The 24,237-nt window shown below is 42.4% G+C and overlaps 2 protein-coding genes across 7 annotated transcripts in view; both read left to right on the top strand.

Moving 5' to 3' along the window:
- LOC121896277 (deoxyribonuclease-1-like 2) overlaps window positions 1-296 on the top strand; it is a 17,459-nt gene extending 17,163 nt beyond the window's left edge. For all 3 annotated transcript variants that reach the window (XM_042410079.1, XM_042410078.1, XM_042410077.1), the window contains one exon: window positions 1-296. This exon is cut by the window's left edge and continues 1,001 nt beyond it. The gene's annotated coding sequence lies outside the window, so the exon portion shown is untranslated.
- Window positions 297-1,922: 1,626 nt separating this feature from the next.
- Window positions 1,923-24,034, top strand: hm13 (histocompatibility (minor) 13). Of its 4 annotated transcripts, none has more exons than XM_042410064.1 (12): window positions 1,923-2,644; window positions 6,635-6,670; window positions 9,500-9,598; window positions 13,130-13,212; window positions 13,332-13,420; window positions 13,737-13,822; window positions 14,631-14,756; window positions 16,349-16,406; window positions 16,546-16,666; window positions 16,770-16,872; window positions 18,031-18,116; window positions 20,216-24,034. In XM_042410064.1, the coding sequence occupies exons 1-12, from the start codon at window positions 2,417-2,419 to the stop codon at window positions 20,286-20,288; spliced, it is 1,188 nt and encodes a 395-aa protein (XP_042265998.1). In that variant the 5' UTR covers window positions 1,923-2,416; the 3' UTR covers window positions 20,289-24,034. The 4 variants fall into 4 exon arrangements, with proteins under 4 accessions (XP_042265998.1, XP_042266000.1, XP_042265999.1 ...); XM_042410066.1 differs by lacking the exon at window positions 20,216-24,034 and adding an exon at window positions 18,197-18,239 and having other exon boundaries at window positions 18,031-18,163; XM_042410065.1 differs by lacking the exon at window positions 6,635-6,670 and having other exon boundaries at window positions 1,931-2,644.
- Window positions 24,035-24,237: the final 203 nt, after the last annotated feature.

Raw genomic sequence — 24,237 nt, 5'->3', positions numbered from 1 at the left:
AGATAGTAAGAGGACCTTTATACTTTGAACAGTAATAATAAAAGTAGTGAAGAGTCTATGATGGAGGTGTTTCTGGTCCACGTTGCTGCTGTCAGGTGGAGGTTTTTTGGTTCGTGCTGTCACTGAATGAATGTACGTTAGATTCAACTTTAATAAGACGTTGTATAAATGTTTGTCTCTCTTCTGTCGTCACAACATGTACAGATGTAAATATCTGGAATATCTCAGGAATGTTTTAACATTTATTGTTTGTGTGTTTTTAATATTCAGTAAACATTTTTATGTTGAAATTAAAATTCTTAAGATGTTTCAATATGAAGTCTGTTGATTTTACAGTATAAAAGCTTTTCTCAGGCCTTATTGGAATTATGAAAAATGATAAAAAGTGATGTTTGGGATCAATCAGGATTATGGATCAGTGGATATATGTTGTGAATTACATGCATACTAAACATATTTTAAAAAGGTGATTTAATTTTATACTTCCATAAGTAAGTTGGAGGATCAAAAGACAGATAAAAGATATTTACCCATTTAGTTCCTGTATGAGTTAAAGCTTCCTGTGGAGTTTTATTATAAATAATCAATAGTTCTGTTTACATAAACTGACTGTGTTTGCTGGAGGTCCAACAGATGTGTTGAATGTATTTCCTTCCTCATAAAACATTTGCAAAGCAAAGTATTTGAATTCCTGCATTGTTTACATCATGTTTACAGTCTTCTTCTTCTTCTCTGCCTTTACTGGCACAGTTCTGCATTTCTGAGTGGTTTACAGCCACCTGTACAGTTACAGTTACACAATACAAATAAAACAGGACCCGTTCATGAAGAAAGTAAAAAGTAACTCCAAAGGGTCAGCAGATAAATCTGAGGGGTGGTGAGATGATTAATGGGAGAGGAAAGAAGAAAAAACAAAGTTCTGATACACAAATCTGTTTTCAGTTTTTGGACTTTTTCTCTAATCTTTGATTTTTGCTGAAATATTGGATCATTTGAACATTTATTGAAATGAAAGCATGTGAGAAGTTTAGAGGGAAAAATCACTATTTGGTGGAGCTGTTAACAACTCATAGACATGTGAAATGTGACCCCGACTACACACTGCTTTTTGTAAGACGTCAAAAGCCAAAAAGGTTGGAAACCACTGGTTTCATCTTTAACAATGTGTTGTATTTTAAAAGCTTGTTATATTATCCATTGTGTCAAATCTTCATCTGAAAAGTAACTAAAGCTGTCAAATAAATGTAGTGGAGTAGAAAGTACAATATTTCCCTCTGAAATGTAGAAAGTAGCATCACATGGAAATACTCAAGTAAAGTACAAGTACCTCACAACTTGTACATCAGTACAGTACTTGAGTTAATGTACTTAGTTACTTTCCAGCTCTGGTTTGCAGTAAGTCACCAGGTACTCGTGTATAAATGTATAAAACATCCTGTTTGCAGGTCTGTCCTCCTGCGGCCGCTGCTGCAGCGCTGCAGCTGCATGTTTGTCAGAACAACTTGTTCCACCAACGAGGAAGAAATGCTAGTTCCTCAAAGCAGAGATCGTCTATTGTTGTCAAGAGGAGGCTCACTCCAGCTGAACAAACAGAATCATCATCAGAATCCTTTTGTCCCCAGTGAGGAAGTTTTCTTGTTAGACTGTTTGACTGTAGAAAGAAGGGAAACAACAGGATTAGTTTAGAATAAGAGGAGAAACTGAGTTCACTTCCCGGCAGCGATGACATATGCAATAGTTAGTATTAATATATGTCTGGAGGGGATCTTTAAGCCATGAGTCCAAACTCTCCTGATTTAGATATTTTATATTACATTTATTCAGTTAACAGTTAACTTCTATAAAATGTGTCTCAAATCATTATCCACACCACCAACGATAACCTTCTGATGGACATACTGTGCTATAAAATTTCCATTTATTTATTTATTTGGCTTAAAGGATGGGTTCACAATTGTTCAAGTGTGTTTTAAAGCAACAGTCAGGAGCCCAAATGAACATAGTCAGCTGTCCAAAGATGAAGGTCAACAGGAGCAGGATTACAGAGCGGGCTGCAGTGGTACTGGTGGACAGGACGGAGGATGCTTGGTCAGCTACCTCAGGAGAACAGGACTGATGGAAGAAAAGTGCGACAATCCGGAAACTGTGTTACTGATACAGAGGAAGCAGCTTGTCAGTGTTGTTAACGGTCCCCGGAAACAGCAGCAGAGTGAGAAGTCTCGCTCTCACTGCTCTCTGCTCTGTGTCCCCGGAAACAGCAGCAGAGTGAGAGGTCTCCGCCCCTCGCTGCTCTCTGCTTTAGGAAACGTGGCCTTATCGACTCTCAGCAGCGCCGCTGGATGAATGAGACTCTTTCAGCTTCATAGCCTCCGTGTGTCCGTCAGTCTCCGCCACACAGCTACAGCTCTGAACCACCATGTCTGAGGCAGAACCAGCCCCGGCCTCGGCCCCGGAGGCCGTCGCCGCCGCCGTCCTGGACGCCCTGAACGCCACGGACTCCAACGGGACCGAGGCGCTGAACGCCACGGCCAAATTCGTGGCCACCCCGGAGGGCACGGCGCTGGCGTACGGGAGCCTGGTGTTCATGGCGCTGCTGCCCATCTTCTTCGGAGCGCTGCGGTCCGTCACCTGCTCCAAATCAAAGGTACCCTCCAGCGGCTGTTTCCTCCCGAACCGACCGCGGTGTGGAGGCTTCGCTTCAGCCCGGCTGCCGTTAGCCTCCGCCGGATAGCTAGCTCGCTAACGGCTCGCTAACGGCTCGCTAACCGGGCGATTCTGAAATATTTTTAATATATTTCTCAGACTAAAAACCGAGAAAGTGGAGTTCACTGTGGAATAAAGTGCTGCGTGTGTTACATTTATTGACATACTAAAAAAAAGCTGTTTCCGTTCAGAAAAACGTTCCAGCTGTTTGGATTTAACGGTTATTTTCAGCGGTTTAAAGTCTTCACCGCAACTTGTTGCATCAATATTCTGTTTAGTGTTTAACGCCGGAAGATGTTTGTTCTTCAGAGTCTTTAAACGGTAACAAACGAAAGTATTTAATACTCGTGTTTTTATTCGTTGAACTGATTGTCCGGTTTTGGTCACTTTTTACCCGCTGTCCCCGGTGTGTTTACCCGCTGTCCCCGGTGTTTACCCGCTGTACCCGGTGTGCTTGCACCCGCTGTCCCCGGTGTGCTTGCACCCGCTGTCCCCGGTGTTTACCCGCTCTCCGGTGTTTACCCGTTGTCCCCGATGTGTTTACCCGCTGTGCCCTGTGTGTTTACCCGCTGTGCCCTGTGTGTTTACCCGCTGTGCCCGGTGTTCACCCGCTGTCCCCGGTGTGTTTACCCGCTGTCCCCGGTGTGTGCACCTGCTGTCCCCGGTGTTTACCCGCTGTCCCCGGTGTGTGTACCTGCTGTCCCCGGTGTTTACCCGCTGTCCCCGGTGTGTGTATCTGCTGTCCCCGGTGTTCACCCGCTGTTCCCTGTGTGTTTACCTGCTGTCCCCGGTGTGTCCCCGGTGTTTACCTGCTGTCCCCGGTGTGTTTACCTGCCGTCCCCGGTGTTTACCCGCCGTCCCCGGTGTGTCCCCGGTGTTTACCTGCTGTCCCCGGTGTGTTTATCTGCTGTCCCCGGTGTTTACCTGCTGTCCCCGGTGTGTTTATCTGCTGTCCCCGGTGTGTCCCCGGTGTGTTTACCCGCCGTCCCCGGTGTTTACCTGCTGTCCCCGGTGTGTCCCTGGTGTTTACCTGCTGTCCCCGGTGTTTACCCGCTGTCCCCGGTGTGTCCCCGGTATTTACCTGCTGTCCCCGGTGTGTCCCCGGTATTTACCTGCTGTCCCCGGTGTGTTTACCTGCCGTCCCCGGTGTTTACCTGCTGTCCCCGGTGTTTACCCGCCGTCCCCGGTGTGTTTACCTGCTGTCCCCGGTATTTACCCGCTGTCCCCGGTGTGTTTACCTGCCGTCCCCGGTGTTTACCCGCCGTCCCCGGTGTGTCCCCGGTGTGTTTATCTGCTGTCTAACCTGTGTGCTAACGGGCTGTGACGTCATATTGCCGGATATAAGTTGAGTTGGTGTGTGGGCTGAGAGGAGTCTGCTGCTGCTGCCTCAGTATGAGACACGTGTACAACGCGGATTTATTTGCTCTGTTTTTGGGGGGTTTTGCAGACATGCGCAGTTGTGACTGTTAGTTTTAGGTAACAGTAAAAAAAGAGTCCCACATCCTCTGCGCTGCGGGGAGGTAATGCTGACTGACGACACAACTCACACCAAACTAGAGCAGCAACCATCGCCAACTGGTACATTAATCACCAAGTGTTTGATCATTGATTAATTGTTTTGAGTGATTTTTTTTATTTTTAAAGAAGAAAATGTCCAAATTCTCTGATGCCAGCTTCTTAAATGTGAATATTTTCTGGTTTTAGTCTCTATGACACTAAACTGAAAATGTTTGTTGTGGACAAAACAAAACATTTGAGGTCATGTTGGACTTTAGGAAACACTGATCAACATTTTCTACCATTTTATACATTTTTAGATCAAATGACTAATTGATTAATAGAGAAAATAATTGACAGATTAATCGATAATGAAAATAATCCTTAGTTGCAGCCCTTAAAGGATTATGTAAAGACTAATTTGATACAAATTCTTTTGAGTCAGTCGTCAGTTTTTATATATATAGCTCAGTATCACAAATTACATCTTCTGTTCTTAAACCCTCGATTCAGATAAAGACAAACTGCCCCAAACAGAACAGACCGACACACTGAAACTACTGTCAATTAAAGTCAATTAGTCAACAAAGTCCATTTTTAAGCAAAAATGCCAAATATTCTCTGGTTCCAGCTTCTCAAATGTGACTATTTGCTCCTCTCGGCTTTAAGGAGCTTTATAGTGAGTTTCAGCTCATTGTTTATCTGTCCGGCTGCAACTTCACTGTTCTGGTTCACTCTCAGCGCTGTAAAAGCTGTAAAAAAGCTGCTGTTCACTACCTGCTCACAGTTAGCTGTAGACTAGCTGGTGAACATAGTGGAGCATTTAGCAGCTAAAGAGCCAGATATTTCCCTCAGGAGTTGGTAGAGAGCAGAAACAGCTAAAAGAGAGAATATTGGACAGAAACACGACTCCACATGAATGATAATGTTGCTCCGTAAATAAACAGCTGTTTGCTAACAAGTTCAACATGTCAACTTAAAGCTGATGATGTTTCTGTGTCACTTCAGGCTTCAGGAAAATATGATGTGATTTGCAGTTTCCTGACATTTTATAGACAGTTTGCTTACTTGCTGTTTACATAACTTTCATTTGAAGTTGTAATTTGAACAGAGATGGAGAGCAGTGACATGTTAGCAACATTTTAGCGACGTGTTAGCGACATTTTAGTGACATGTTAGCGATGCATTAGTGACGTGTTAGCGACGTATTAGCGACGTATTAGCGACATGTTAGCGATGTGTTAGCAACATGTTAGCGATGTGTTAGTGACATGTTAGTGACGTGTTAGCAACATGTTAGCGACGTGTTAGCAACGTGTTAGTGACATTTTAGTGACATGTTAGCAACATGTTAGCGACGTGTTAGCGATGTGTCAGTGACATGTTAGCGACGTGTTAGCGATATGTCAGTGACATGTTAGCGACGTGTTAGCGATATGTCAGTGACATGTTGGTGACGTGTTAGTGACATGTTAGCGACGTGTTAGCAACGTGTTAGCGATGTGTCAGTGACATGTTAGCGATATGTCAGTGACATGTTAGTGATGTGTTAGCGACATGTTAGCGACGTGTTAGCAACGTGTTAGCGATGTGTTAGTGAAAGGCGTCTGAGTCGTTAGATTTGAATGTATTTTTGAATATGCAAATGGAAAATGAGTTCAGTTGCTCTTTATTTTGATTTGAGGACGTTTTATCAGCTAATTTTTACTCCGTATGTTTGCGTTTTGTCAGTTTTGTGTCTGACAGGTTCAGTCAGATTCATCTCGACTCGTTCAGATTACTGTCAGCACTGCCTTTAAAGTCTGCAAATTGAATGAATTGGTAAATAATTGTTATTCTTGTGTTGACTGCAGCTTGTTACGGTGGCTGAGTTAGTTTCTCCAGCTGCTTCCGTCTCTGTCCAGACTTGTTTCACCTGATAATGACAGTAAAACACAAACTGCCAGAAGCGTTTAATGTTATTATCTACATTTTTTTAAAGAGCCAATCAGAAATAGTTTTGCCACTTTGGGACGTGTTTGCATATAAACGTGCAGAGTAGAAGGAACTTGAATATTATTGGCTCACAGTGAGAGTGTACGGTGGCCAGCAGGGACAAAAATGTGCTGTGTTGTTTGGGTTTGAATCTGGCGCCTGAACTTTGTTGCGTGTCATCCTTCCTCTTCCTCTTCCTCTTCCTCTCTGTTCTTCCTTTCTCTCCTTACTGTCGGCCATCTTTACAAGAAGCTTTAATCATTAAAACCTGTTTTCCTCTCAGAAACGATGATGTTCTTTTTCCTGCATCTGAAACTTGTTGGGTTGATTTTTGATTTTGTGTTCCTGCTTCCAGTCCTGCTCTTTGATCGCTCTCTCTCTCCTGTCTGTCTGTGCACATCTGTCTGTCCATCCATCCGTCCGTCTGTCTGTCTGTCGTCCGTCTGTCGTCTGTCTGTAGGAGCTCGGAGAAAATGGTTACGATTCTGGGTTCAGAGTGAGTATGAGAGCCGCTGTGAGCACCAAATACACACTGCAGCACTAACACAACAGTAATGAACACTGGAGGTGTGTAGCATGGAGCTAATATAATATATATATATATATATATATATATATATATATATATATATATATATATAATATAATAACAGTGTGTGTGTGTGTGTGTGTGTGTGTGTGTGAGGAGGACTCACAGAGGAACCTGTTTAATGAGTTCAATCAGTCTCTTAATTGATCTGTCAAACTACACAAAGATACAACTACAGCCTTTATTCACAGGAAGTAGTTGAAGAACCTGAAAAACTAAACTGTTAACTTGTTCTGATGTAATATTTTGATTTTTTTTAAACTAATACCAAAACAATACTTTTGTCAATATCCTGCTTGCAGGAATATACATATAACTATATTCCTATATAATATACATATAAATGTGTGCTGAAACACAAGAATGAACTTTGCTGAAGAAAAAATTTGCAGCATTAAAGAACTGTTCCCAGTGTTCCCAGTGTGTTAAACCAGCAGGCAGGTGTCTGTAACTGGATATTAAAAGATCCTTCAAATGTGCTTTAATGGAAGTGATGGAGGATAAAACCCCCAGTGTGTCCACTAGGGGTGTGCTTGAATACAAATATGTTATTCTGTAAAGCACAAATAATGAGTTTGTTTTTTTTTTTACGAATATTTGTTTCATACAAATATTTTTAAAATTATTTGTTTTTGGGAAGAAAAACAAACATGTCAAACACCAGCGAGCAGGTCGGTTCTAGTCTCTGTCTATCAGCAGGTCACATCCACCTGCTACATGACGCGTATTTCTTCATTTGGACATCACTTCAATTTTCATCAGTTTTCTAAAATTATACGCAGAATAAACACAAAAACAGGATTTTTAAGCCTCTGTTCACTTTCATTCGAATACAAATAATTTTGCTGCCTCGACAAATACAAATACTGCACGTCCCTAGTTTACACACAGTCATTTAAAGCTTCTATTCAGCTTCAGCAGTCTGAGTTAGTCATATCAAGTGGATATCTGACACATTTACAGTCTTTTTAGCATCAAATTCCCTCTTTGTGTTTCCTCGGACAGTGTTTCCCTGTTGAGCTGCAGGTGGAAGTATAGTAACAAAAAGAGGAACTTTGGCACTAAAAAGACTGTAACGTTGAAAGATATCTACTTGATTTGACTCATTTGGACGCTGAAGCTTCATATTAGCTTCAGACTGTGGATTTTGTCCTCCATCACTTCCATTGTAAGGTCATTATGAAGGGATCTTCTAATGGTCAGTATGAACAGGAGGAATGATTACAGCAAGAAACACAGCTTAATGTTTATTTGGGCTCCTGACTGTTGGTTTAAGACACACTTGATAAACTGTGAACTCGTCCTTTAAATTGGAATTTAAATGAACCTCTTAATATCTGAAGTGAACAGGTTTATTTATATCTGACAACTTTCTGCATGTTTCTGATTTCAGTTGGTTCCACATGTTGAGGTTTTGATACTCGGCTCTAAAAATACATTTATAAAATATGAATCCATAAACCTCTAAGAACAACTCAGTGTGATAAAACAGCATTTTGACTGTTGCATGAATCAAAGCTGCAAAAACTGGCAGCAACACAGGTTCATTGATCTTGATGAATTGATCAGTTGTTTCGTCTATAAAATGGTGAAAAGTGTGGATCAGTGTTTCCCAGAGATGACGTCCTCATTGTTTTGTTCACAAAGATCTTCAGTTTATTGTCACAGAGACTAAAGAAACCAGAAAATATTCACATTTAAGACGCTGGAATCAGAGAAATTGGACTTCAACTAATCAATAAATGCACTAATCGTTGCAGCTCTACTCATCAATAAACAGATGAATTATTCAGTTAATTTGGGGGAAACTTGATCAGCATATTTTTGAACCATATGATTCATAATTTCTGTCTAAAATAATATTCTTGTATCATTTAAATATTATTCTGAACAGTTTTCAGTCTTTATTGTCGCAGCTGATAAACAGATTCAGGCTCCTTCAAACAAGCTGCAACAAACTGTTATTTTTACTTTCAAATCTATCAATGAGGTTTTTTTTTCTTCAATTAATCGTTTTAATTTGAAAACCAGTGAAGGATAAATGCACATTGCAACCTGAAAACTGTCAGATTGGATGTTTTTTCTGATGTTAGCTGCTAACTGTTTGTTTTTGTTGTTTGAACTTGATACATGAGAATTTCCTCCTGCATGTGTTCGTACAGCAGAATCTCTCAGCTCTGTTTGAACATGTTTCTGACCAATCACAGAGCTCGATGCTGTGAGGCTGTCAGAGACTTACAGCACACGTTTATGACTCTTCAAACATGGGCGTATCTTCATGTGTCCATCAAAAAAAAACCCACAAGCAAACAGGTTGAACTCATAGTGGAACATATTCAAACACTCAATGACAAGGATCTTCCTCTTCCTCTTCCTCTTCCTCTCCTCCTCTCGTCTGTCCCAGTTTCCTGTCTCGGGGGAGCAGACGGAGGAGTTTATAGATGGAGGTGACTCTCAGGCTTCTCTCTCAGGGAAACAGCTGAGAGTCTCTCAACAGCCAATCAGGACAAAGAACAAAACAAACTCCAATTAAATAAGACGATCATTCCTTTCAAAACAAAAGAATTACAGTTAATTACAACTCGGGTCTTATTTTCATACTATTGTCCATCATGAACACGTCAGAATTACAGCCACTGTGTTTCTGGCTTAAATGGAGTTTGTACTGGTTTGAAACTGGTCCAGTCCCTCTCTCTCTCTGTCCGTCTGTATTCATCTGTCTGTTTCTCTCTGCAGAATGCGTCAGACATGCCAGAGACCATCACCAGTCGAGACGCGGCGAGGTTCCCTATCATCGCCAGCTGTACTCTGTTTGGACTCTACCTGTTCTTCAAGGTGAGACAGGAAGTTCTTCATCCTGCTGGTAACTTCCAGAATCCTTTTACCAGAGCAGCAGAGGTGGAAACCTGCTCTTCATACGCCGAATTCCACTACGGGTTTAAAAACAGTTCAATAGCAGTTCAAACACCAGCAACGTTTATCATGAACATGTTTGTGAGAACACAACTCTCATCTGGATTCAGGCCTCCGGCTTCTTTATTTCTTTCTTTATCTATTTAATTCTTTATTATTCTTGATCCTTTTCCAGTTGTAAGGAAAGCATCTCAGTAATATTCCACAACTGTATGATTACTCAGGCTGGGCTACAGGACGGAAACTTCAGGGAGTTATTTAAAGAAGCGACATGAAAGCGTTTTCCTTTCTCCTTGTTTAAGTGTGTCACAGCAGAGTCGCTATAACAGGACGACAGTTTCTCTGTATCCTGACTGTGATGATAACAGCGTCTCTATGAGGGATCAGGTGGGCGGGAGATTATCCACTGTATATATGACTGATATCACATTGTTACAAGAATCTCATATTACAGCAAGATACACGCAAACTAGACACGTTACACGCAAACTAGACACGTTACACGCAAACTAGACGAGATACACGCAAACTAGACGAGATACACGCAAACTAGACACGATACACGCAAACTAGACGAGATACACGCAAACTAGACACGATACACGCAAACTAGACGAGATACACGCAAACTAGACACGATACACGCAAACTAGACGAGATACACGCAAACTAGACACGTTACACGCAAACTAGACACGTTACACGCAAACTAGACACGATACATGCAAACTAGACACGTTACACGCAAAATAGACGCGATACACGCAAACTAGACGCGATACACACAAACTAGACGAGATACACGCAAACTAGACACGCTACACGCAAAATAGACGCGATACACGCAAACTAGACGCGATACACGCAAACTAGACACGTTACACGCAAACTAGACACGTTACACGCAAACTAGACGCGATACACGCAAACTAGACACGTTACACGCAAACTAGACGCGATACACGCAAACTAGACACGTTACACGCAAACTAGACACGATACACGCAAACTAGACACGTGACACGCAAACTAGACGCGATACACGCAAACTAGACACGCTACACGCAAACTAGACACGATACACGCAAACTAGACACGATACACGCAAACTAGACACGCTACACGCAAACTAGACACGTTACACGCAAACTAGACGAGATACGCAAACTAGACGCGATACACGCAAACTAGACACGTTACACGCAAACTAGACACGTTACACGCAAACTAGACACGATACACGCAAACTAGACACGTTACACGCAAACTAGACGAGATACGCAAACTAGACACGTTACACGCAAACTAGACACGTTACACGCAAACTAGACACGATACACGCAAACTAGACACGATACACGCAAACTAGACACGTTACACGCAAACTAGACACGATACACGCAAACTAGACACGATACACGCAAACTAGACGCGTTACACGCAAACTAGACGCGATACACGCAAACTAGACGCGTTACACGCAAACTAGACACGATACACGCAAACTAGACGCGATACACGCAAACTAGACACGATACACGCAAACTAGACGCGATACACGCAAACTAGACACGATACACGCAAACTAGACGCGTTACACGCAAACTAGACGTGATACACGCAAACTAGACGCGATACACGCAAACTAGACGCGTTACACGCAAACTAGACGTGATACACGCAAACTAGACACGCTACACGCAAACTAGACGTGATATAACAGAACAGAAGGAATCATTATTTAAAGGACCAACAGGGAACGACTGCTGATGTGAAAACAGCTGTTAAGTGTTAAAATGTCATTTCTGTGTTAATACATATAACTGATAATAGACTAATATCACTTAATGAAGCACCTCGTGCTCTAAATAATCTGAATATGTCTTTATGGTGAACTCATAACAGAATTACACATATTAGCTTCTTCTCTAATGATACACATGATAGTATAATATAAGAACCAGTTTGAGGCTTTTGTGCTCTGCAGTTTTGGATGAATGTGTGTAGAAACCAGTTCTGCTCACTGTAACCAGTAACTTCACTGCCTGTATGCGTCTCGTTATGTGCAGCGTCATATCTCCGCCCGTCGCTCCTCGTTAAGTTCTGCTCTGCTACATTAAAATTCCAGTTCTGAGGACCAGAAATATGCAGCTGGGATCAAAACACCGGGGAGGACTGTCCACCGGACCGGAAGCCCATTAGTCTGACGGCCCGTTATCCCGAAAAACAAACCGGCACGGCTCCGAAAATACACTCAGAGGTTGTTGGAGTTCAGCGAAGGCTGGTTTTACCGTCCAGACTCCGTTAACATAATACTCAGTTTAACAGATCTGAGCTTCCTGTTGCACAGATTCTCCTCCTGAATCACAACACACGACTCAGTTTGACTCCTAAAGGAAGACTTTTCATTTCGGCTGATGTTAATGACTGACCGGAAAGAGTAGTTTAGTTATTTTATGATGTTAATAGTGTTCTGTTGTGAAAGTCCTGCATTCAAAACATATGTAACAGTAAATATTTATCAGCTAACGGTGCAGTGTTTAGGATTTACACACTTACACATAGTGGCCAAACTGTGTAATTATAACATCACATGTTTATTTGGTTGTAATCTGCAGCTTCACCACTAGATGCCACTAATTCTCACACACTGGTACGTCGTTGAATATCATCACATTAACCTTCGTTAACATGTTGTTAAATTTAAACATCTGCTCCTGAAAGATAATTTATGACTTCTTATGACTCATAAACAGGAACTAACTCATCCTGCAAACATTAAACATAATTTACTATTAATTTTAGTTTCATGTAAAGTGAATAAACATGATGTTTTCCAGCTCGTCTGCCTTAATGACGCAGTTTACACGTTTTTATACCTGCTGATTTATTAAATCAGAGTTTAGCAGAAGACCTTAATAATATATAAAAAGTCTGTTTTGTAATAAACGTTATCATTGTCTGACACGCTGCTGTTATTTATGGCTCAGTGTTCAGATTAGTCTCCGTCTGTCGTCTTTAACCCTGAACATCTTGGTGTATTTTGACGCTTGTTAACAATACTTGACTATGTTTTATGATGTGACAACGCTGTGGTGAAGGTCTGGTTAGGTTTAGGGTTTGTGTATTCTCAGAGCGGCGGCCCCCAGGACCTACAGGACGGACCTGAAGCTTTGTGTTCACTGTTGCATCCAGTCGGTTTAACACTTTATTAATGATATTCACCCTCAGCTGTCGGTCCGTTGGGCTAACGAGAAAAACTCTTATTAACTTACAGTCGGCGTGTGGAGGCTTAGGAAGCGTTAAATGTATGTAAATATCAGAACCTGTTTGCTTACACATGATCATAATTCTTTAATTTTATTACATTCCCACATTAAAGCAATCTGTGTCCAGACGTTTGTGCCATAATTTCACATCCTGATTGATCTGTCGTTGTGTGTTTTGATGCAGGTATTTTCTCAGGAGTACATCAACCTGCTGCTGTCCGTCTACTTCTTTGTTCTGGGCGTCCTGGCTCTGTCTCACACCATGAGGTGAAGCACACACACACACACACACACACATGCATGTGTTGTGAAACGTCATGTAGTTGTATTCGGGTGTTGCGGGTCATGTCGGTAACTGTCTTCTCTCTCGTCTCTGTCTCTCTCAGTCCTCTGATGTCCGCAATCTTTCCAGCTTCTTTCCCAAACAAACAGTACCAGCTGCTCTTCACTCAGGGCTCCGGAGAGTCCAAAGAAGGTGAGACCTGCTGCTCAGATGCACCGTTCACCAGGCCGTGAAACACACACACACACACACACACACACACACACACACACACACACACACGGTCAGTTGAAACAGTCCAGCAGTCAGCTTCTTTCTGTCTGAACACCTCTTTCCTCTGGATCATCTACAGAACTCTGCAGACAGTTTTCATAGGGAATATTTTTGCAATAACAGGGACAGTTGAGCTCAGTAACTGAACTCCAAACCGGGACACGTTACACTAGAAGGAAGTAAGAACTGTTGACCCGTTGAAGATGAATATCCGTCTCTCATCATCTCTCTGCAGAAATAGTCAACTATGAGTTTGACACCAAGAACCTGGTGTGTCTGGTCATCAGCAGTGTGGTGGGAGTCTGGTACCTCTTCAAAAAGGTAAAGAGTGTCTGTTATCACTCCGACGAGCTTTATCAGGTTTAAAAGTGCAGTATGACATCACAGAACTAGAGCCAATAGAATATCTACTGTGATAGTAGATCATGTGACATTATGTGGGACTGGATAGCCAATAACCTGTCAGTGTTTTATGACATCACAGCACCGGATAGCCAATAACCAGTCAGTGTTTTATGACATCACAGCACCGGATAGCCAATAACCTGTCAGTGTTTTATGACATCACAGCACTGGATAGCCAATAACCTGTCAGTGTTTTATGACATCACAGCACCAGATAGCCAATAACCTGTCAGTGTTTTATGACATCACAGCACCAGATAGCCAATAACCTGTCAGTGTTTTATGACATCACAGCACTGGATAGCCAATAACCTGCCAGTGTTTTATGACATCACAGCACCGGATAGCCAATAACCTGTCAGTGTTTTATGACATCACAGCACTGGATAGCCAATAACCTGCCAGTGTTTTATGACATCACAGCACTGGATAGCCAATAACCAGTCAGTGTTTTATGACATCACAGCACCAGATAGCCAATAACCTGTCAGTGTTTTATGACATCACAGCACCGGATAGCCAATAACCTGTCAGTGTTTTATGACATCACAGCACCGGATAGCCAATAACCAGTCAGTGTTTTATGACATCACAGCACTGGATAGCCAATAACCAGTCAGTGTTTTATGACATCACAGCACTGGATAGCCAATAACCAGTCAGTGTTTTATGACATCACAGCACTGGATAGCCAATAACCAGTCAGTGTTTTATGACATCACAGCACTGGATAGCCAATAACCTGTTTGGCCTGGCGTTCGCCCTGAACGGAGTGGAGCTGCTCCACCTGAACAACGTCAGTACCGGCTGCATCCTGCTGGGGGGGCTGTTCGTCTACGATGTTTTCTGGGTGAGACGACTTTTATAAACACACATTTACTCACAAATAACACTGCCGCACATCCGTCAACGTTAAAGTTGAGGTTAAAGCTACAACATGCTCGTCCTCGTTGGACTAGTGCAGGAACGGGGGCTCACTAGCCTGTGAATAAGCTATAGTGACGTATTACAGCAGCTAACGTTAGCTTGGAGCCTCAGTATGAGGAGAAGAGTAGATCAGAAGTACGTCCACGTATTGATTGACAGCTGTGAGATCTGGGCCCTGTTTGGCTTCCTCTGATTGGTTAGAAAGGGGAACGTCTCTGCACTACTGCCAGCTGATTCAACAAAAACATAAGAACAAACCTAGCGTAGCTTCGACCAGCTGAGCAAATGTTTTCCTCTTCAGATGCTACTAACTGGCCTGATTAGTCACATTTAAGACTGTTGAAAGCCGTTAAGTAGCAGTGAAAAGAAATAACTGAATATTTAACCAGTAAAACAGAATTTTAATATTTGTTTGTAAGGTCAGAGGTCGTTGTAAAGACACAGAATCAGAGAGACTGTTATTGATTTCTATCCTGGTAGTCGGGGATATGTTTAGTGTCTTTATGTGTTGTATAAATCCTTTATTACTTGGTGAAGGAATTCCCAGCTGACAGTCAGTAGATCTCTGTGTGTTATTGTTGGTTTGCCTGTTGCTAATAAACCATTACATTCCATTACAACATGACGTTATCTGTTTCCTCACTGGAGGTTTCAGAGGAGAGTTTGTGGTTGTTTTCTTTGCTGAGAGCAGCGATGTCTCATGAATGTTAGCAAAAATGTTTCCCCCCTCTACTCATTGGCAGCCACTTTGTATGAGGAATGCAGTCTAAATCAGCATCCTGTAGGCTACGTTAGCGTTCTTTTTAGAGAGTAAGCTATCACCTGAAGTTCAAAGCTAGTTCCTGTTAACATTACTTGCTAACAAGCCACATTTCCGTTAGCTTAGCTGCAAATCACCCCTAATTCTTACTCATCTTGTAGCTCCCACCGGCAGCCATTATGTGTGAGGAACGCTAATCAGAAATGAAAAAGACGACCCATCTGTATCAGTGTCCTGTAGGCTACGTTAGCATGCTCTTTAGCGAGCAAGCTATCACCTGAACTGCTCAGTTTTTAGTGATTAGTAATATATTTCAAATGGATTCCTTCTAGTTGTGTTATTTTATGTTATAGGATCTTTATAACTATATAAATTGAGCTTCCTGTTTGTTGCTTGCGGAGCCTCCAGGCTGATAGTTTAGTGTCTTCTGGATCATATTTCCTTTGTTTCATAAATCTTCTTCTCAGCCTCCTTTTATCCATTTCCTGTTTATTAGATCTTATTTACAAAAGAGGCAGCTGGATGTTCAGCGGAGCTACGAAGCCGTTCCAAGTCTCTGAGTTTAACCGCCGACATGCACCGAACACACTCACAGTCTCACCACGCTCACTAATATCTGGTTGTTCAACAGTAGAAACATTGTGGAGCACCTGAACGCTGATCACCTTCGTTTATTCAAGATAACAGCACGTTAGCCTGAATCACTTAACGACCTCAAACCATGATGTCATCCTCTGTGTCTCTTCCTCCTTCAGGTGTTCGGTACCAACGTCATGGTAACGGTTGCCAAGTCCTTCGAAGCACCAATCAAATGTAAGTATGCGAGACTCGAGTTTGTGTCTTCTTCCTTCCGACTGCTAAACGAGTTGCTGCCTCGGCGGTCACAGCGTGGTTATTGATAGTCTGATCAGCTGATCATCGTCTGTATTTAGTGACTCTCTCTCCTCTCCAGTGGTGTTTCCTCAGGACTTGTTGGAGAAAGGTCTTGAAGCCAGTAACTTCGCTATGTTGGGTCTGGGCGACATCGTCATCCCAGGGATCTTCATCGCCCTGCTGCTGCGCTTCGACGTCAGGTAACACCTCACCTTCCCTCTTCTTCTTCTTCTGATGATGATGATGATGATGATGATGATGATGTCAGATTTTCTGGTTAAATGCTCGTCTTTCTGTCTGCAGCCTGAAGAAGAACAGCAGGACGTATTTCTACTCCAGTTTCCTGGCCTACATCTTCGGACTGGGCCTCACCATCTTCGTCATGCACACCTTCAAACATGCACAGGTGAGCAGGCAAGGGGTCAAAGGTCATGCACTAGAAGGTCACTGGTACAAATCCCTGTTCTGACCTTCAATTTTAGACTTTCACAGTACATGAAATGCTACGAGCCGCCAGTTTTTCTAGTTGGAGGGTTGGAAATATAAAAATATATATATATAATAATATTATAATAAATATATATATGTATGTTCAGTATTTTGTTGCATTTATTTATTAAAAAAAAGTTATTATTCATTTTGTGAGGAAGTGGAACTATAAAGTGAATCTGTTATCTAGTAAACATACATGACAAACAGGCGTCTGAACGCTCAAACAAAGATGGTTTGTTAGAAAGAGGAAGTCTGTATTGTTTCAGTGTTTATTTATTATTTGTTGTGTATTAATTCTGTTCAAAAGTCCAACAGAGTAACGTCTCCGTCGGTGTATGAACTCGTGTTTAATTAGATCTTGTGGACGTTCAGGGCTGGTCTGTGAAATGATAATGATAGCTAACGTTAGCTAATCCTTAACGTTAGCTAACGTTAGCTAATCCTTAACGTTAGCTAACGTTAGCTAATCCTTAACGTTAGCTAATCCTTAACGTTAGCTAACGTTAGCTAACATTAGCTCAGCAGCCAAAGAAGAGATGGAGAATTTCATCATAAGTTCAGATAATATCTGATATCTTCAGACGTGATCCAGCAGTTTGTCATATTTACTATTATTATGTCATTATTGTCATTATTACCTCGAGTTTACAGCTGAATATAATTCCACTCTCTTCACTCAGACAATTTTGTTTATTTCCTAAAACTTCACATTTTGTAATCAAAGCAAATACGTCTTTGATAGTTGTATATCTGATATCAGTTCTAATATTAATTGATATTGTAGTTTTCACAGTCATGTAACCTCTTCCAGATACGATACTATGATGTTTATATTTAAAGTTATAATCATCTGTTGTGAATAATGATTTGTGTCTGATGATATTTAACATTCATTCTTCTATCTTTGATAAATCCTGTTTGGTTTTAATCCTTAAATGAAGATATTTTACACGTTGTGACTCTCCACTGAGTCGATGTATCAATACTTATTCAGACTGTCTAGAATCAGTCAGTATTGAGTATTGATCAGTCCGTCATGGAGGAACACTGACTTCCTGTCTTCTGTCTGCAGCCCGCTCTGCTCTACCTGGTTCCAGCCTGCGTCGGCTTCCCCGTCATCGTAGCGCTGCTCAAAGGGGAACTCACAGAGATGTTCAGGTGAGTAACCATAGCAACCACGCAGCCCGGTTGTCATGTGATGATTGGTGAGCTTAGTTACCAATTCTTCACATATTCAGTCGATCTGACGTTTTGGAGAGCTGAGTGTGAGAATCATCAGGTGAAAAAAAACGTTCAGACTCTGACGCAGACATGAAACAAAGTCAGAGGTTGTTTATCTGCAACGCAACAAGCTGTAAACAGAACAGCGTTCCTGCACATGCTCAGTAGCGTCTGCCGTACACAGAACTGCTCTCTGGAGACTGAAAACATGATGCTGTTATTAGTCTTTGGAGCCGTTTCTAAACAAACTAACGTGACCAAACTCTTCAAACAAACATAGAAAATCATCAGAATGATCCTTTAATGCAGAGCTGAAATGATGAGCTGGTCCCTCCGTCTGTCTGGTCTCTTCATCCTCCACCCTCCTCATCACTGTGACGTCTTTGATTGACAGCAGCTCTCGTTTGATTTCCTGTCGGTGTGTTCAGTCCTTCACCTCGTCACCTCAGCTCTTCTTCCTCCTCTTCCCTTTTTTTCTCACTGTCGTCTTCTCTCTTCTCCTCCACCTCCTCCTCTTCTTCTTCTTTTTCATCCTCCATCTCATCCTCTTCATCTTCCTCAAGTGTTAGCAGAAGTTGTGTTGTAGCTTTTTAACTTTAGAGTTTAACATAAAAACTTACCACACTCTCTTCTGTCTGTCTCCTTCCTGTTTGTTTTCTTCTTATTTTATCACCCTTTCCTTACTTTTTCTTTCTTTTCCACCTTCCTACTTTTTTTTTAATTTCATGTCTCTCCTTACCCATCCACTCCTCTCTCTCCTCCCTCCCCCTGTCTCCCCCCGTGGGTAGCTATGAGTCGTCAGAGGAAGTTCTTCCTGGTTCTCCCAGGCTCACTTCCTTCCCAACTGTCAGCGGCTCGCCCGCCAGCCTGGCTAGCTCCATGGATGCTGTGTCTATGGCGTCAGGCTCCTCCCCTCGCCGCCGTCGGTTACAGCCCACCTCCATGTAGAGGCCCCGCCCCCTCCCTCTTTACACTCCCCCTCCTCTCTCACCTGGGCAGGTAAACAGCCCCCTAACCAGACCAGTTCCATCATCCGTCCATCCCTCCGTCTGTTCATTAGTTTGGGCTTCTTTACATAAACTCAGTTACTGTCACAATATTTTCTTAGAAATGTTTAAATTGTGTGCAGAAATATCATCAAATAATAAATAGATGTTAATTTCTTAGAAATTCATGTTCATAGTACACGTTTCAAGCATTGAAGTATCTTTTTCTTTTTCTTTTTTCACATCCTGGTGAACTTGCATAAAGTGATAACGTGTCGTTCTGTTATCAGCAGAGCAGTCGGTCACACTGAGCCTGATAGCATCCTGCTACACCACACAACAGCCACAGACTCTCAACAACGACCCACATTAGCTTCCTGCTAAAGTCTCCTTCTTATCTAACTTACAAACATGAACACACGTCTTGTCCACGCAGCTTGTTGAACGAGCCACCAAACAAACATTCACCGCTAATGTCAGTTAGCAGCTAGATGCTAATTAGCTGCTCAGCTGCAGCACATTAAACAGCGTGTAAACATACCTGCAGATGTCACTTCAGACCTGTTAGATGCTGGTTTGGTTCTTGTAACGCCGGTAGGCTGCCAGCTGCTGTCAATCAAACACAGACACCGACACGCCCCCAGCTGCTGTCAATCAAACACAGACACCGACACGCCCCCAGCTGCTGTCAATCAAACACAGACACCGACACGCCCCCCCCCCAGCTGCTGTCAATCAGACACCGACATGCCCCCCAGCTGCTGTCTATCAAACACAGACACCGACACGCCCCCCAGCTGCTGTCTATCAAACACAGACACCGACACGCCCCCCCCCCGCCCCCGCCCCCCAGCTGCTGACAGCTGTTTGAGGTGTTTGCGTGTTCAGGCTGACTGTGGGACTTTACTACTCATTACTAAAGAAATGATTCATGTTGAAGTGAACAGATTTCTGCTGACTGATGGTAACATGACAGTGATTCGTGTGTTTTTCTCTCTTCCTGTCTTGTCTGTTCTTCCTCTTTGTGTTCCTCTTCCTCCTCTTCCTCAGGTACGAGGAAACCTCTCCTGAGGAGGCGGAGACTAAAGATGACTCGTCAGACTCAGAGAAGAAGGACCAGTAGCATCCATCGCTGCTCCTCCCCGCCCCGCCCTGCCCCCCCTCCCCCACCCCCCATCCAGCCTGCTGCCGCCACATTTCACAGAAGCCCCTCCCTCTCCCGCCTCTCCAGCTTCCTCTTTGTCGCCGGGGGGAACGGGGCTCATGTTGCCAACGTGTTTGTCTCTGATAACAATGGGAACGGCTGCTGGTCTCCGTGGTAACGGCTGCTGCCGTGCTACCGGCGGCGGTGTTGTAATTAAAGGTTGTTAGGTTACAACAGTTCAGACTCGGTGCCTCCATGATTCCTCTGTCCGCCTGCCAGCTGCACTCACACAGGAACACCGAGCAATATGTCCGTTTATAGGATCAATAGTGTTTCTATAATCAATAGTGTCAAAGCAGCTGCAGCGGCAGATCCGATCTTCTTGTGTGTTTGCAGCTCGTCGGCTCAGATAGACGAGGAAACCGTCTGAATGGAGCGCTTGTTTTAGCTTTTAACAGCCTCAAAAGTGGAGAAATCACACAGTAAAACAGGTGCTTCAGTGGTTTTCTTGTTTCTTTTCACGTTGAAGCCTTCAGACAAAGAACCACATTGAAATCATCTCGTCTATCGGAGCTGATCGTGAAACTGATGCACCACTCCTGCTTATTGTTTTTTGGGAAGTTGTTCTTGGTCTGGAGGCTTCTTCCTTCCTGCCGGGCTGCTCGTCACTCTGCCTTCTGCTTTCTCACATCCGCGTTTTCTCTTCTGTTGTTTCTTTGACTCTGTTTTAGTTTTTTTTTATGTGAAAGGCCAGAATTTTACGATGAAAACTTGAGGTAAAAGTTTCCGTTTTTATCTGGATACGGTTGGTTGTTGGTTCTTCTGAATCCTGACTGTACGTGAGTCAGTTCAGCGGTTTCTATCCCAGCTTATAGAAATGAAATAACAGATAATCAGGCCTGTGGTGAGAATATCAATCTGAAAACCTGCAGTGATCAAACTGCTTTTTCACTGATGGACCTTTAACGTGTTTGTTGGGTTCAGACGCAGCAGCTTCGTCATGTTGTTGTCTGATACAGACGGTTCTTATTTTCAGTTTGACTTCCTTTACAGCAGTGTTTCTCAACCTTCGTGGCTTCGCTCCCCGTAAAGTCAAACTGTGTCTGCTCGTCTGGTTTTTCTTTCTCAGATTTTTTTAATTTTATGCTTTTTTTTTTTAGGTCTAAAGAGGTGAAAAGTTAAATACAAAAAAAATAAACATTATTTTGTGCAACAGAAAAAGTGTTTTTCTTTCTTACCCCTTTATGACCTTTAATGACCTTGTGACCCTGAGATTTATCTCAGGAGTCCCTAATAGGTGAGGTCTGAGGTCCCCACACCTCAGTTTGGAAACACTGCTTTAAAGGGAGGGATACAAATCATTAATATTTCATGTGACTGCTGACGCTCAGAGACAGTCTGCAGTGAGATCAACAGTTTATTCATCCAACCAAGAGTCATAACAAGATATTTATTGTGACAAAGAAAAGCAGCGAATCCTCACTAGAGCTCAAATCATTCATTGATTATAATTATAGTTGCCAATTCATTTTCTTGACTAAGTGATTGATTATTTCAGCTCTACAGGCAGTTTTTGCTTCATCCTGATGGATCTAAACTAAAGTTAAAGAGTTTCCATGTTGGTTTCTAGACTGGAAACCAACAACTGACTGGAAAACTGAAAAAAAACAAACACATTAAACATGAAATTCTTGTTTGGAAATGTGTCAGTAGAAACAAAGTGTTGATCATTTACAGTTAACATTCCTGTTTATCATCCATCAGTTTTCAGCTGTTTTTAAATCCATCAAACAGCTTTCAGAGGTTTGAACCCTGCTTTCATCATCAAAGTTTTCTTGCTGTGAAACATTCAGACTGTGAATGGAAACCAGCGGCTGCCTGGAAGCATAAAAACATCCAGAAATCCTAAACTAAAGGTGCTTTTGAACACGGCTGATTTGTTCTAAATAGACTTAAAACATTGTAAGAACACCGGCCGGTGTGTTAAACTTCTACCTGGGAGGATAAATAAAGGTTCAGATGGACGACGGCTGTAGTTAGAAACCAACAGGGACCAAATGTTTTCTTCAGCTCCTCACAGTCTGAAGAGTTGAGTTATTTAACCCGACGGCAGGTGAGCGTTTACCTGCGCTGGTAAATAAAGTTTTGGTGAAATCATTTGTACGCTTGTTTTCAGTTTTAAAGTTCTGGCCTGTGAGAGGAGTAAAGGGAGGAGGAGGAGGAGGAGGAGGAGGAGGCAGACTGAACCTCCTCTGCTGAACACTTCCAGTCTTCATTCTCAAATCTTATTGGCGGAGAGGCCGTGAAAGGGGAGGAACCCTGCGGCCTCCTCCTCGTCCAATGAGCTGTGAGAACGAGCCACGGCGATGTGATGCGAGGCGTTTTTTTCTCAGAAGCGTCTTCAGACTGTAACAAGTCGAGTCAGTTTAGTTTGTAGAGACAAATATCACACATCAGTAACTTCCTGTCATCAGACCCTCAAATAAAAAACTCCCTAAAACCCTTTAACGGGTTTAAGAAAGCTCAGGAACAAGAGGAGGAAACCCTCTGCAGGACGGACAGACAGGAAGTCCTGTTGTTGTTTTCCTTCCTGTTTCAGATCAGAACCAAACAGCAGCATCAGTATCATCAGTACGTTACCACAGTAACCGAAACAAAAACAGCAGGTCCAGACAGGAAATATGATCATAAACTACTGAATAATCCACCAGCTCATATCTCCGTCTCCAAACGAAGACGTGGAACTGTTGCTGTTGTCGGCGTTTCGTTAAGATGAACCACTGCGTTCGTTTAGACGGGACGTCTGAGTCCGCTACTCGTCCGTGACAAGTTTAAACATCATGGATGTGTAATGAGAGCTGGATACTGGACTGAAAATGACGTCTGTTCAGTCCAATAAGAACTCGCCTGGCACCAACAACAGTTTCTATCTTCTGTGTCGTGCGGCTCTTAAGTTCCCGCTTTGGTTCACAGAGTTTTACATTGTGGTGACGTCACAGATTTTACAAATATAAAACCTCAATGGATCAAAACATTCATAACAGAAAGAGTCATAACTGATGTTTGCAGTTCGAGACGTCCTGTCAACAGTTTTACAGACGTTAAGGGGGGATTTTTTTGCTGCAGTACCACAAGTGACCACTGGGAGAAGCTAGCTAGCTAGTTAGCGATGACGGCGTTTCAGCTCTTATTAAACATCCATAGATTTACATGACAGCTGGCCTAACGGCATATATAATATAATTTTTGCTGTAAAAATAATAATAATCACTCTCACATTTAATAACGGTTATTATTTTACGGTTTTTGTTCAGTTTGAAGTCAGAAGAGCTGTGACGTGTTTAAACCGCCGTCTGATTGGTTACAGTTTAAATCTCTACGTCGTGATTCGCTGCAGAAAAAAAAGCCGCTCCGACTGGAAGTTTTCAGCGTCATTCAGCTCGATGTTCTTGATGTTGATGCTTTATTAAGAAATGCACAGTTTTGTATTTTGATGTAAAAAAAAAAACTGAATAAAAAAAAAAAAAGAAGAAAGGATCATGTTCATGTTCAGCTCAGTGAAAGTTCAGTATCCCCTCATCATCGTTTGAAACATAATGTACCTGAAATGTTTTCTTTCTCTCTGGTTGTGTTTTTGTGCAGGCGGTCCTTTTATGGCGCCGTTATATCTATTTTATTTGCAATAAACTTTTTGGTGTTTTGATCACCGTATAGAGAAGCAAAAACTCTGAGTCCGTCTGATTCTGTCACACTCACATCTTCATCTTTAGAGGCAGTTATTTTAATATTGATCTTTTATTCACAATCAATAGGCTGGCCAGGATGTTGTACTATATGTGCTCTATATTCAGGCATGTATTTTTTTTATAATTGAGTAAATGGAGGCGACATGCAAGAAAGAACCAAACTGGAGTCACTGCAATGACAC

The sequence above is a fragment of the Thunnus maccoyii genome, chromosome 4, assembly GCF_910596095.1.
Source record: "Thunnus maccoyii chromosome 4, fThuMac1.1, whole genome shotgun sequence".
NCBI classification, from domain to species: domain Eukaryota; kingdom Metazoa; phylum Chordata; class Actinopteri; order Scombriformes; family Scombridae; genus Thunnus; species Thunnus maccoyii.
This window is presented reverse-complemented; position numbering and strand designations above follow the sequence as displayed.

Bases quoted from the DNA above. Each gene is read 5' to 3' on its own strand.
- hm13 (XM_042410064.1), top strand. From the start codon at position 2,417: ATGTCTGAGGCAGAACCAGCCCCGGCCTCGGCCCCGGAGGCCGTCGCC. The intron at 13,421-13,736 runs GTGAGACCTGCT...ATCTCTCTGCAG, and splicing joins CTCCGGAGAGTCCAAAGAAG to AAATAGTCAACTATGAGTTT. The intron at 18,117-20,215 runs GTGAGTAACCAT...CCTCTTCCTCAG, and splicing joins GAACTCACAGAGATGTTCAG to GTACGAGGAAACCTCTCCTG.